Source organism: Paroedura picta, chromosome 11 (assembly GCF_049243985.1).
Source record: "Paroedura picta isolate Pp20150507F chromosome 11, Ppicta_v3.0, whole genome shotgun sequence".
In the NCBI taxonomy this organism is placed as follows: domain Eukaryota; kingdom Metazoa; phylum Chordata; class Lepidosauria; order Squamata; family Gekkonidae; genus Paroedura; species Paroedura picta.
In genome coordinates this window covers 18,714,476-18,727,733 of record NC_135379.1, presented here as the reverse complement: position 1 = coordinate 18,727,733, position 13,258 = coordinate 18,714,476, and the positions used below count along the sequence as shown (strand labels likewise).

At 40.9% G+C, this 13,258-nt stretch overlaps 1 protein-coding gene across 3 annotated transcripts in view; it reads right to left on the bottom strand.

The window, feature by feature from the left end:
• Window positions 1-13,258, bottom strand: part of RUNDC3B (RUN domain containing 3B) — a 39,604-nt gene that overhangs the window by 20,353 nt on the left and 5,993 nt on the right. For 2 of the 3 annotated variants that reach the window (XM_077304188.1, XM_077304190.1), the window contains exons 2-8: window positions 12,763-12,878; window positions 10,943-11,076; window positions 8,828-8,913; window positions 7,659-7,748; window positions 7,177-7,257; window positions 3,687-3,855; window positions 2,508-2,665 (exon numbers count right to left, since the gene is read on the bottom strand). In XM_077304188.1, coding sequence (XP_077160303.1) covers window positions 2,508-2,665; window positions 3,687-3,855; window positions 7,177-7,257; window positions 7,659-7,748; window positions 8,828-8,913; window positions 10,943-11,076; window positions 12,763-12,878 — 834 coding nt within the window. The remainder of the gene's footprint in view (window positions 1-2,507; window positions 2,666-3,686; window positions 3,856-7,176; window positions 7,258-7,658; window positions 7,749-8,827; window positions 8,914-10,942; window positions 11,077-12,762; window positions 12,879-13,258) is intronic. The other variant, XM_077304189.1, reaches the window with a different exon arrangement.

The following is a 13,258-nucleotide window of genomic DNA, read 5'->3' as shown; positions in this document are numbered from 1 at the left end:
ATCCATATAAGGATTTGGACATCTTCATTGCTACTGATATCTGACAAAGAGAATTTTGACTCTTAAAAGCTTAGGTTATGAAATTCTTGTCGCTCTGAGGTGCTACTTGAACTCAAATCTAAACGCTTTTCATAATATGTTTCTTTACTATGATTTAGGGATTAAAACTACACCGGAAAATCAAATACCAGATTCTTCTTTGTCTGGCTGAATACTGATTAATTGTCCAGCAAAATCATGCTTCCATTTTCATATGAATCTAAGAATCAAATACATACATGATACTATATAAAGATGAGAACAGAACTTTTCTGGGAGTTTGTAGATCTTTATTTTCAGCTGACAATTTATTTTCCCCACACCAAATCAAAGTTAAGTAAGGCCTCTTCCTAAAAGTTCATTAGTTCATCTTCGTGGCTTCTGTGCAGTCCCACATGGGTTCTGCGGAATCGCAGGCCTGCCACGGAGAGGAACTCGCAAGCTTTTATACATATAAAATTCTAGAAGCTCCCAAGAGTGCTCACCCCTCCCCTACAGAGGGTGACTTTCCCGCCCAAAGTCACATGATATGGGAGGGGTTAGCACTCTCCCCTCAGTTCTTTTTCTGCCGCCTCTGAGAGAGGACTGTTCAGTAGTTAGGAGCCAGGCCTGGGTGTGTAAGAATATCACTCCCCCACTGAGGATAAATTAAGTGAATTTGGCCAGGGCAGTCAGCTAAAATGTTGATGTTATTCCAAGCTTCAATCATAGGCCCAGTGGCCTCATTGAAAAATGATGAAAAGGAATAGAGATGAGCCTGAAACAATTACCAAGTATCTTACCAAACAAGGTTAAGTTAACCTTGTTATGTTATGTTAACCTTAACATTATGAACAGAGAACTGAACAGGTGAGTAATTCAACTAGAAACTTTACTTAGCTTGGTCAACCATGGTACACGACTCAAAACACAGGAATAAGACAGCAGTCTAAAATATTATCATCTATTTGTTCTGAATAAGTAACATAGGAGCCGGTACTTTCCTTATCCTGCATGTGATTTTATCCTATAATTTCTTAAAATGTTATGTACCACTAGTTTCACTAAGTTTCAGGCCATGAGCATTATTTATGATTGAAAACATACGAGTGAGACAGATCTTAACCCCACCCGTGGCACCGCGGGTGCCACGGACTAAATAAAGCTGTAAGGGCTTAGGGGGAGGGGTTAGGGTGGGCTCTGGGATGAGGAAGGGTGCCGATTGGCCCTTTCCTCTGGACAGACCATCGGCGGGGCCAATTGGCAGGTGCAACTGCGAGCCGCTCCCTTGCCAGCGGCCTGATGCGGCGGAGGCGCAAAGCGCCTCTCGCCACATCAGGCCACCGGCCACGGAGCCCCCGCCAGCCACCCTGCGCGCGGCTGCCGGGGGCTCCCTTGCCTAGCGCCCGCTGTATTGTTATTACAGCGAGCTTAATTACTAGTTAGACATAATTAAACTACAGTAACTCTTGGGATAGAAAGTCCTATACTGGGTCACACACAAATTATCATGTACATCAGGGGTCCCCAACCCCCGGTCCGCGACCTGGTACCGGGCCGCAAAGGCCATTGTACCGGACCGCCAGCGGCCGCGCCTGCCTCCCCCCCTGCAGCGAGAGGGGGGGAAAGAGGCCGGTGTGGCAGCCGGCGCGCCAGCTATGCTAACGTGCATGCATGGAACTGCCGCACATGCGCGTTTGCGCCCCCTGGTGGCCAAAACGTGCATGCACGGCAACTCTGCGCATGCGTGTTAGCGCCACCTGGTGGTCAAAATGCACCTGCGCGTTTTTGAGCAACTGTGGCAGCCGGGCCGCTGGCTCTCCCCCACCCCCGGAGGCAGTCCCCGACCAGATGAAGGTTGGGGACCACTGATGTACATTATTACCCCTTTCCACTTCCTATTCTACAGCATGTTTGGAAGAGCCACTAATACCACCTTTCAGGGCACTTTAGTTCCTTGGATATGTAAAAGGATCTGACATTCAGGAAACTTCTAGCAAGGCTATACTAAATGCCTTTCCCATCCCTCCAAACACTTCTTCATACTTCACTGCCCTTCAGATAACGATAATATTCTAGTTGTCTACATTATGAACACACTTAGTATATTTAGAACATGTGGATGTAGCAGAATTTATTCAGAAAAATGTCTCTGCAGCACTTCATACATAAGAACATTTTACTGCAGTAAAAGGGTTGCTGTTTTGAAGAATCTGACTTAGTCCAATTATATTTCTTTGCTTATTGAACCAGCGATTCTAATATAGTATATGCTCTCTTATATTATCTTTTTTTTGTTAATTGTACAACAGCTTAAAGGCTTAAAAGGTAAAACATATTCCAAACAATTTTACCTTTACTGCGAGGATTTTCAGCCCAAACAGGATTTAGATTAAGCTTTCTTCAGCATTCAAACTGCACTTATATAAGGAAAAAGAAACCCACAATATCATTTCTCTTGTAAAATCTTTGCTCTGCATTTAACTTACAGCTGATCCTGAAGTTCCACTATGATGTACTCAAGCTGTTCTTTTTCCATTTTATGGGCCACATCCATAGCTTCTATTTTCTGACGTAATAGCTTGTTTTGTGTGATGGATTCCGCCAGCTTAGCCTCTCTAAGGCGTACTAATTCTTCCAGATAACCCTAGAACAACAACATAGTCCTTTATGGTGCTACAAAATGTGCAAATTTTTAATAGATTTTTCATTTGTTTTGCAAAAAGTTCCTTGGAGCTAGCTCACATTTGGTATTCATTCAAGTATAGTTCACTGAGTTTTAGACTGGCTTTACTACTTATGGGGACCTGCAAATTTTTCTTTAAAGCAACCACAACATATAAGATCTCTGAAGGAACTGTATGGAAGATTAGGGGACTATTTATAAGTGAAAGTGATGCATCAGCATAAGTCTGACGAGCATACCACCGCACCCTAGCAGCCTAGCAGGACAATCAAGGTCTAATCCAGGATTTAAGGATCTAATATAGAATTTAATGGATTGCCTTAATTAGATTGCTGCAATGTATTCTAAAAGTGCTTAGCAGCACCAACTGGTACAGATACTACAGTGAGGATGTTGACTGGAATGGGCCTGTAGATCACTACAGTCTTGGTCAATCTACAATTACTCCCAATCTGTTCCTGGGCACAATTCAAGGTACTAGGTATTGACCATTAGATCCCTACATGGCTTGGCACCAGCATACCTGAAGGACCACCTACACCATCACAAACCTACCAAACCAACTGGAGTCATCTTCTGAGTTCCCGCTTCAGATGCCTCCTATTTCCTGAGATCAGGTAGGTGACAACCCAATGAAATGGCCTACTGGGTCATAGTACCAAATTCCAGAACTTTCTCCCCAGGGAAAGTCATCTGTCTCCTTCTGTTGCTGTCTTCCACCAGAGCGTAAACACTTTTTGTTGTTATTTCATTTGGCATTTCTTCCTATTATTGTTTTTATGTGAGCACTTTAGCTTGGTTTTAGTGATGTTTTTGTGTGATTTAAATTCTTTCCTGGACTTTTTTAATGCATATGAGGAGAGAAGGGTAAAGTACACATAAAGTACACATCTCTACAATGAAATTTATTAATTTTTCTTTTACTATTAGCATGTCAAAGTCCACACATTTTCAACCACTTGTATCTTAACAAAGGGTTTACCTTTTGCTCCAGTGTAAGATGATATTTCTGTTCAACTCTTTTGCATTTATTGTACCAGCTGTTTTCATCCATGAAAAACGGAGGACCAATATTTTCTGGAGTACTGCTTTCACTGCCGGTACTGCCCAATGTTCTCAGCTCTTCTTCATCACTACTGATGCTGTCAGAACTGAGGAACAAAATATAAGCTAAACTCAACTTTCTACAAAATTTAGCTGAAAAATCTCCATACTACTTCATAAATGTTCTTTGAGAATAATGGATACAATTTCATCATCTCTCCCTTTCATACACACACACACACCACTATGCTGCAGACAACTTGATGAGGCACCAATTATGTTATCTGCATTAGAAAAGTAAGACACTATTCAATATTCCTTAATTTTACCTCAAAGCACAGCAGGGGCTATAAAACTAAACAAGAAAAAAAAAGCAAGATGGACCCATCATTAGGAATAAGGCATATCAACCTATAAATTTTTATCCTGCCACTCCTTCAAAGAGCTCAAAGCAGCATGCTTGTTGTCCTTTCCTTTACCCTCATCCACCCTGTGACATAGGTTATGAGCTGTGTTGGTGAGGGGAGATGGGAACTTGGGTATCATGTCCTTTTCCACCATACTCTGCCAAGATGCCTTATATCGTCAGCATAATACAGTCTATTCTCATGAACATGGCCTCTCCCATCGTAAAAGCCTTTAACTGGAGCCTTTGAGAATGGACAGCATGGATTCTACTCAGGCAGCATGGCTCAGGCAGCAAATCTATGGAAAAAAACTGCCTAATCACTTTTACTATGTATGGTACCTTTATACAATGGAAGTATTTTATCAGCAATTACATTTAAAGGAAAATTTTTGTTAATGTTTAAGAAAGAAGATGCTGAACATGGCTAACCTTCAGCAGAGTTTGCGAAGATATTTTGCTTCCAAGTGCTAGAAAGGTCCATTCCACATAGACTTTTGCTGAGAAGTCTTTTGATAAGAATTAATAGAGTAATTTAGAAGTACTTTTCCCCTAGACTTGTGTTATTTATAATGAGATATTTAAATTCTGGTTCATAAAGAAGAAATAGATTAGACTGTGTTATCTCATCCAGTTTAGACATTACAACAATGTTGTAATTACTCTGCTCTGGTTCGGCCTCACTTGGAGTACTGTGTTCAGTTTTGGGCACCCCAGTTGAAGAGGGATGTAGACAAACTGGAACATGTCCAGAGGAGCGCAACAAAGATGGTAAGGTGTTTAGAGACCAAGATATATGAAGAAAGGTTGGGGCAGCTTGGTCTGTTTAGCCTGGAGAGGAGACAACTGAGAGGGGATTTGATAACCATCTTCAAATATTTAAAACAGGGGTAGTCAAACTGCGGCCCTCCAGATGTCCATGGACTGCAATTCCCAGGAGCCCCTGCCAGCGAATGCTGGCAGGGGCTCCCAGGAATTGTAGTCCATGGACATCTGGAGGGCCGCAGTTTGACTACCCCTGATTTAAAAGTCTGTCATATAGAGCGGGGGTCATCAACCTCCCACCCCCCCACAGCGAGAAGGAAGGGAAGAGGCAGGCGCGGCCGCCAGCACGCTGGCGATGCAAACACGCATGCGCGCAGTTGCCGTGCATGCGCAGCAGCACCCCTGGTGGCGAAAACGCACATGTGTGGCAAATGTGTGCATGTCCGTTAGCGCCCCCTGGTGGCAAAAACATGCATGTGCGGCAACTGCGCATCCACATTTGCGCGCAGCTGCTGTGCGTGTACGTGTGCGCGGCACCCGGGCTGTCAGCTCTCCCCTCACCCCCGGAGGCGGTCCCTGACCTCAGAAAGGTTGGGGACCGGTGATATAGAGCCGAGTTGTTCTCTCTTGCCCCAGAGGGATGGACCAGAACCAATGGGATTAAATTAATTAAAAAGAAATTCTGTCTAAACATCAGGAAGAAGTTCCTGACAGTTAGAGCAATTTCTCAGTGGAACAGGCTTCCTCAGGAGGTGGTGGGTTCTCTATCTGTGGAAATTTTTAAACAGAGGTTGGGTAGCCATCTGATGGAGAGGCTGATTCTGTGAAAGCTTGAGGAGGTAAGGCAGGTTACAGAGGATGAGTGATAGAGTTGTGAGTGTCCTGCATAGTGCAGGGGGTTGAACTAGATGACCAATGATATCCCTTCCAACTCTATTATTCTATGATTCTAACAAGTTACAGTAACATGGTTGCAAACTAAGATTACAAACTGAGAGTCTACAAAGTAAATAAATAAAAGTTTGAGTCCAGTGGCACTTTTAAAACCAACAAAGTTGGTTTTAATTCTGGGTAAGCTTTCATGTACATGCACACTTCTTCGGAGTTAAGCATGATGAAAAAAACCACCAACCTGTATGTACTCAAACTGCAGTGGGTCATTTTTAGATCAAACAACCCTGTCTTCTCTAACCATCTTCTCTAAGCGTAGCCTGAACATATATTTTCCAAGTTTTAATTTCTTTAAATGGCTGTCAAGTCTGTCTATATCTTCACCGTCCAGTCTTTCTAGATCCTCAGTGTCAAGGTCTGCCCTACCATCACATCAATTACAAGAAACAATTCCATAATCATCAATATATCTATAAAAGGAGTTACCCCTAAGGAGATGCTCCTCAGCACCTTTTGGCTTTCACAGGGAGCCTGTTTAAAGGCTTTTTTTAAAAATGGAAACTTACTTAGCTGGGCTCCACTGCCCTTCAAAGGCTGTTTTTCCCCCCCACGGGTTCACTTCCTTTTGTTCCCAAACAACTCCTTTACAACTCATGAGCGTATAAAGATCAAAAACAAAGTAAAAGGAGCACATTCAACCACAGAAGCATCAGAGCATGCTGGAAACTGACTTCAAAATGATTGTCAAGAGGAAAGATAACCAGTTATAACGTTGACGTGTGAACCAAGGGTGTTCACAGGAACATCTTGGAGGGCCCACATCCAGCCAGTGCTGAGGTAGCTGCATTACTTGCCAGTTGCGTCCTAGGTCAGGTTTAAAGTCTTGGGTTTGACCTTTAAGGCCCTCTGCAGTCTGGGCCCCACGTATCTGGGGGACTGCCTATTGCGTTATGCCCCCGCTGGGCAGTTACAAATCTGTTGGTGGTTCCCAGCCCAAGAGAGGTGTGCCTGGTATCGAACAGTGCCAGGGCCATTTCAGTCCTGGCCCCAACCTAGGGGAATGAGCGCCCTGGAGAGCTGAGGCCCCTGCAGGAACTTTCCCAGTTCCACAGCAGCCTGCAAGACGGAACTCTTCTGCCATCTATTTGGTTCAGGCCAGAGCAATTAAGATCTATGGGCCCCTCCACAATACAGCTGGAAAAGCTGATTGACCCCCATTTATCCCCCCTGGGGGAGGGTGATGATTAAATTTTTTATGTTTTTCTTGTGGGGATCTTACTAGTAACCCGCCACAAGCCAGCCAGTCTGGAAGTGTCAGGTAATAAATCAAAGAAGAAAAAAGTAAGTTTCCAGAATAAAAATATACCTTTGGGTGAACTTCAGGTAAGGCGTATAGTCTATCACAGCTGGATAATTACCATCCAGGCCTTCTCCCTTAAGACAGAAGCTGTCAATGCAAGAAAACAGTAACAGCATTCAGTATTTGAAGGAACAGATTAGAATCTAGACTACGGAAACTCAACCATTTTACTTCCACACAAAGTTTCCATTTTTGCAGTATGCTTTTAAACATATTAAATGCATCGACAGAATTCAACTTTTTAAAGAAAAAGTACCATTCTCAAAAATTCCAATTACGTGAAGTTGTAGAAAAACTATTTATTGCTGCACACTAATATTAAGTTTCTCTATTATTCAGAAAACAAAATAAAGATTAAACACCTTTGTGCAAGAGAATCTGAAACTGTAACAAATACTATACAAAGGGTATAAATATATTTTTCCCTGTTCCCGAATTAATCCTGTACAAAAAAATAATACTTAAATCCAGCTTTATAAAAAGGATACCTGAAATCAATAGCATTGAGGCCCAGCAGCATACCAGCAAGCATGTTTGCTTCTTCTCCCATGACAATTGCTCCATCCTCATAGAATCTTCTGAAAAATATATTGATTTCCAGTTCAAGCCATTAGAGCCAGTTATTTGTCACTCCTATTATGCAAGTTACTAAAACTAAGCAAAGGTGCTGCCTCTGAAGTCTACCTTAGATCCATCAAGATAGATTCAAGTGGGTAGCTGTGTTAGTCTGAAGTAACGACAAAATTTGATTCCAATAGCACCTTTAAGACCAACAAATTTAGATCCATCAAGGTAGCTTTGAAAAAAGCATTGCTCCTCCCTCCAAAGTTGCTGCTTCTGGTATAGAAATGAGAGACGAAGTACCAGGGCAGGCTACAGAAGTCCTGCTTCTGGAGTCACCATAGTTCTTACTGAGTTAGTATGGTAAGAGGATCTGCCCTCATGTGTAGTGGGGTGATGTGAAATGAGAGAGGTCAAATCCAGAGGTGAGTAATTGTGGAGGTAGAAGGATCTGAGCCATTCCTGGAATCCAGTACTTCCAATGAGGTAATCTTCTAAGCTTAGAAATGGCAGGCCTCTCTTAAAATCCCATGAGCAGTACTTGAAGTTTCCTGACAGTCTTCAAAGGCATACACATTACCATAGTTTACTCTGGGTATGAGCAAGGAACTGGCAACAATGACTAAGACTGATAACTCAAACTCAAATTTACAGCTAATACAATTATTTGCTCAGTAGTAGTCCAAACTGAATATCCAATTTTGCTTGTATATTTGTAAAGTCTTCTGCAAATTCACTGGAATTACTCAGCTATATTTGTTTAAGACAAGGGCTCAGGTTCTAGTCCTGTATGATTAATTCTACACACAACACTCTAAAGCAGATACAATCTGTGTTTCGAGTATGCCTTCCTAGTGTGCCATGTTGTAACAGCGATAAACTTTTGTTGAGATATTCTTCATATAAAGCAATCAAATTCAAACATAACTAATCAAGTGCAAAGTATTTAAATAAAGTTGTATTAACTTTCATTTGCTATACTCTGACATGAAAAAAAAATCCTTTTGATGACTCAATGCCTGAAAAAGTAGCAAGAGAATTATATTGAAAAGTTTAAGTCCATTATAATATTTTATTAAACAAAGGACATAAACACCTGGTTGTTTTGAAGTCTCTCAAAGCTGTGGAAATATATTCAGACAAGTGTTTTTCCATTAATGCTACTCTAATCCAAGCCCTTCCCTGAAAAAAAAAAAAGATAGGATCAATTACATCTTTTAGGACTGAACCATTTAGGTACTGTTACAGAATTTATTTGTTTGTTTGTAGACTGTCCCTATTGGGTCTTCTGTCCTGGGCCAGTTGACATCATATAATAAATACAACACAATATAAAACATTTAAAAAACATTAACAGTTAAAAATAACCAAGCAGTTGGTGATGTCTTCACTGAACTTCGTTCGGAATAGACCAGTGGTTCTCAACCTTCCTAATGTCGCAACCCTTTAATACAGTTCCTGATGTTGTGGTGAACCTCACAACATGAGGAAGGGTAGTGTTCTTTCACAGAAATTAAACCGAAACTGACCAATGGCGTGAAGATCTATTGTTTATGATTGTATATAAATTGGTTTTCTTTCCGGGTTTCTCAGTTCAGTTCTGCCTCATGTCCCATCATGCTGATCTCGCTCTTTTCTGCCGCTCCAGACAGATGATCTCTCTCGATTTACCCCACAAGGCTGTTGTGTGGATGCCCCCCCCCCCAGCCAAGCTTCTTGCCCTGCCACAACCCCGGTGAAAGGATCATTTGACCCCCAGGTTGAGAACCACTGGAATAGACGGTATGAGGTCTCTGATTTGCAATGGGGAGGCCCTTTTGTTGGTGTAATTGCTTATCTGAACAGGCCTCAACCATAAGCCTGACGAAAGAGCTCCACCTTACAGGTCCTATGGACCTGTCATAGTTCTGTTAGGGCCCTGATGTTCTCAGGGAGTTCATTCCACCAGGCAGGGATCAGGGCCGAGAAAGCCCTAGTCGAGGCCAGTCAAATGTTTTAGGGCTGGGTATTGCCAGACGATTTGTAGACACTGAATGCAGTGCCTGCCTGGTGGTCCCTTAGATACGCCAGGCCTGGACCGTATATGACCTTAAACGTTAAAACTAATACCTTGAAGTGAACCCAGAATTCTACTGGAAGTCAGTGTCACTGCTGCAGTACCAGTCTTATGTGGACCATTCTTCTCTTGAGAAAAATGTGGCTTTGAGCAAATTAGTTTTTGAGTTTAAAAAAAATTAAATTTAAGATTTTTATATTTCTAATTTTGTAAATTTAAATTGTATGTCTTGAATTATGCACTCCACCCTGAGCTTCCAGGGAAGGGTAGACTAGAAAGTTAGCAATAAATAATAAAAAGTAAATATTTAATTTACTTGTTTAACAGTTCCTGGAAATATAGGATACATAATCTGGAAAAAGGATAAACATGCAGTTGTGCCCAAAGCTTATAATATTCTAGTTATTTAATAGGTTTTAAAAGTAGCTTCTGCTACATTTCTGAATTCAAATACTGATGTTTTGCAATATTTCTTATATATATTTGAATGCATTCTTCCATTGCTAGCATATCTAAGAAATACTTTAGTTTGTATGTGCTGGCACAATTTTTGTCAGCATGCCACGTGCAAATTATCAAGCAATGTTGAATTATTTTTAGATGAAGAGTACCATATACCTGAACATATTAAATATATCAGCAGTACGAGAAGCCAGCTCAACAGAAGCTTTCACCTTATATTGCATTTCTCATTCCCTAGCATTGAGGCAAAATGTTTAACAATACAGCATTTTAGGAACAGCATCAAATCTACAGGACACTTAAAATAGCAACTTATTATTCAGGTTCTATTTCTACAATTCACTAATGCAAGTTGAATAATAAATTTAAAAGGTTATTATATTTCAAAACATAATCCACATAATCTCTTACTACAACTAACCAACCAGCATTCAATGTTTTAAGTTCATCAGAAATGTTAGATTATAAGGTCTATTGACAGTATTTCTGCAGTTATAGATCACTGTTGTGTGCGCTGAGCAACACTGCCATAGCCATTTTATTTCAACAGCAAGCAAAGCATCATCTGTACATATTCTGGACTCTGAAGTTTATTATTGTTTATTAATTGGACATACAGACTGGCTGCGCCTCTTACAAAGTCTTGGGGTGGCTAACAACAGTCAGAAAATCCAGACAATAGTGCTTTCTGACCTTAGCTCTTGAAGAACTGACATTTTCCATATTTTCTATGCTGCAGATACAGTTGTGTGAAACTTTACGGCAAGCAACCTTAATATAATCCCAAAAACTACGAGGGCTTTCATAGCCAAACCAGGATATCTGACCTAAACCAGATAACAAGGAGAAAGAGAGAGAAATCATTAAAACTGATAATATTTTATGCGATCAAAGAACACATGCCTATTGTTAGGAGGGGGTTACTCTGAAAGAAAACTTCAAGATTTGTAGCACAGGTTAATGCTAATTACAATATGAAAGTCGAAGAACAGCGTAGTCTAAAGCTTGCTGATGCACTTTGTCTGAAAGAGGCATTCTGAAATGTCCCAAAAGTATAGGATGTAAATTCACAATGCTACCCCTTGCAGGTAGCATCTCAGGACAGATGCAAATGGCAAGGAGGGTAGATACTCCATATGGCAAGCTCAATGCCTTGACCTTCTTAGAGATAAGAAGCCATTTGTACTCTAGCAAGAAGAAAAGAACACATTTCCATGACAGAGCACTCAATGTCAACCTGCTATTTGCATTTGTCAGCACAGAAAGGTTGGCCATCTTCTCTGGTTGAGCTACTCAGCATCATTCTGTTGCTTCTGCCTGGTAGCAATTTACCGGTGGTGATTCACAACCACACTTTCTTGCATCTACCTGGCCTGTCTGTGTGGATGGCATGAAGGAACTCAAGATGCTGAGGATTAGCTGGCCACTGTATGGGCACCCAAAGAGACCAATGTAGATAAGCCATAGAAATGCAGTCTATATTCCAACAAACTAAAACAAAGGGAGAGGTCAGCACAAAATGCTGTAAAGGGGAAATGTGAAACTGATTCAGAAGGAAAACTGGGCTGGTAGGTGATCCAAAATTAAGCTGGACTCCAACAATATAGGATAGAAAAATGTTTTCAGAAGCAGATATTCATGCAGGCTCTGTTTTCCCAGCAGCAGAGTCACTCTGATTACTGTACATTGTTTAGCTACTAAGGTTTTAGTGTGCAGTTAGATTCTATCAACCCAATAGTGTCAAATTTTTCATTATCTTCTTCAAGAGTCTAAACCTGGACCTCATTGTCTAATTTACTGAAACATTTTTTTGGGGGGGAGGGTTCTTTAGTGTAGAGGGAGAAAAGTTCACTGAAATAACAGGCAGACATCTAAGGTGAATGAAAAAGGAAATTTTCATGACACGATCTTTTGGTTCAAGTGGGCAGCCGTTTTGGTCTGAAGCAGCAGAACAAATTTAGAGTCCAGTGAGCTTTCATATGCATGCACAGTTATTCAATGAATCTGAGGAAGTGTGCGCGCACACGAAAGCTCATACCTTGAATAAAAGTTTGTTGGTCTTAAAGATGCCACTGTACTCTAAATTTGTTATGCCCTTTTGGAAATTATAATAAGGAATTAAACTGATAATATTTCAAATGTATATCTCACGGGAGTGGCCAAATTGTGGCTCTCCAGATGACTACGAACTACAATTACCATGAACCCCTTGCCAACTGGCCATTCTGGCAGGGGCTCATGGTAATTGCAGACCACAGAAATCTGGAGATCCACAGTTTGGCCAGTCCTGCAGACTAACAGCTTCCTTAAAGGAAGCCTGTAGGTGATTCGTAATTCAAGGACAGCCCTATGAATTTCAGTTTGAGTTCTCCAGGCTCTTCATGGATCTTTATGACAAATCCATTACAATTACAATTAAAACATATTTACATTGGAACTCATTTACATTGGAACTGCTACACAATTAGAAAAGGACACTTTCATAAAGCCATGCAAAAGTACAGCTTATATACCTTTGAGGCGATGACTTAGAATTTGTTCCAGAATAGCTGCAAAATTATTAAATTCTGGGGAAGAATCATCAATAGTTTCAAAACATGAACGATCAATCAGTGTCTTGACAGAAAACCTAGAATAGAAAAAGTATACTATATTGAGATTTGCTCATGCAGTGCCACATAATATATTTTAATAAATTTGATGCTTTAGCATTAAAATAAAATTCTCCACTGAATGTTAGGGTCCAATTTGTTCAAATTAATTAAAATGTAAGAAGATAAAGCAAGTCACCAGCAAGGTACTCCTACTGAGTGGGAGCTGACAGTAACATCAGACTACTTTATTGGTTTTGAAAACCATATTTTACCAGTAGCTAGTCATCCCCTTTATAGGGCTCACTGTTACTAGAAATAGATGTCTCCTGAATTTATGATTGGGGAATTAGCAATTCTAGGAGACTAATAAGCAATGCAAAAGGCAGTAACAGCGAGATCTCTACCTGTGTATACA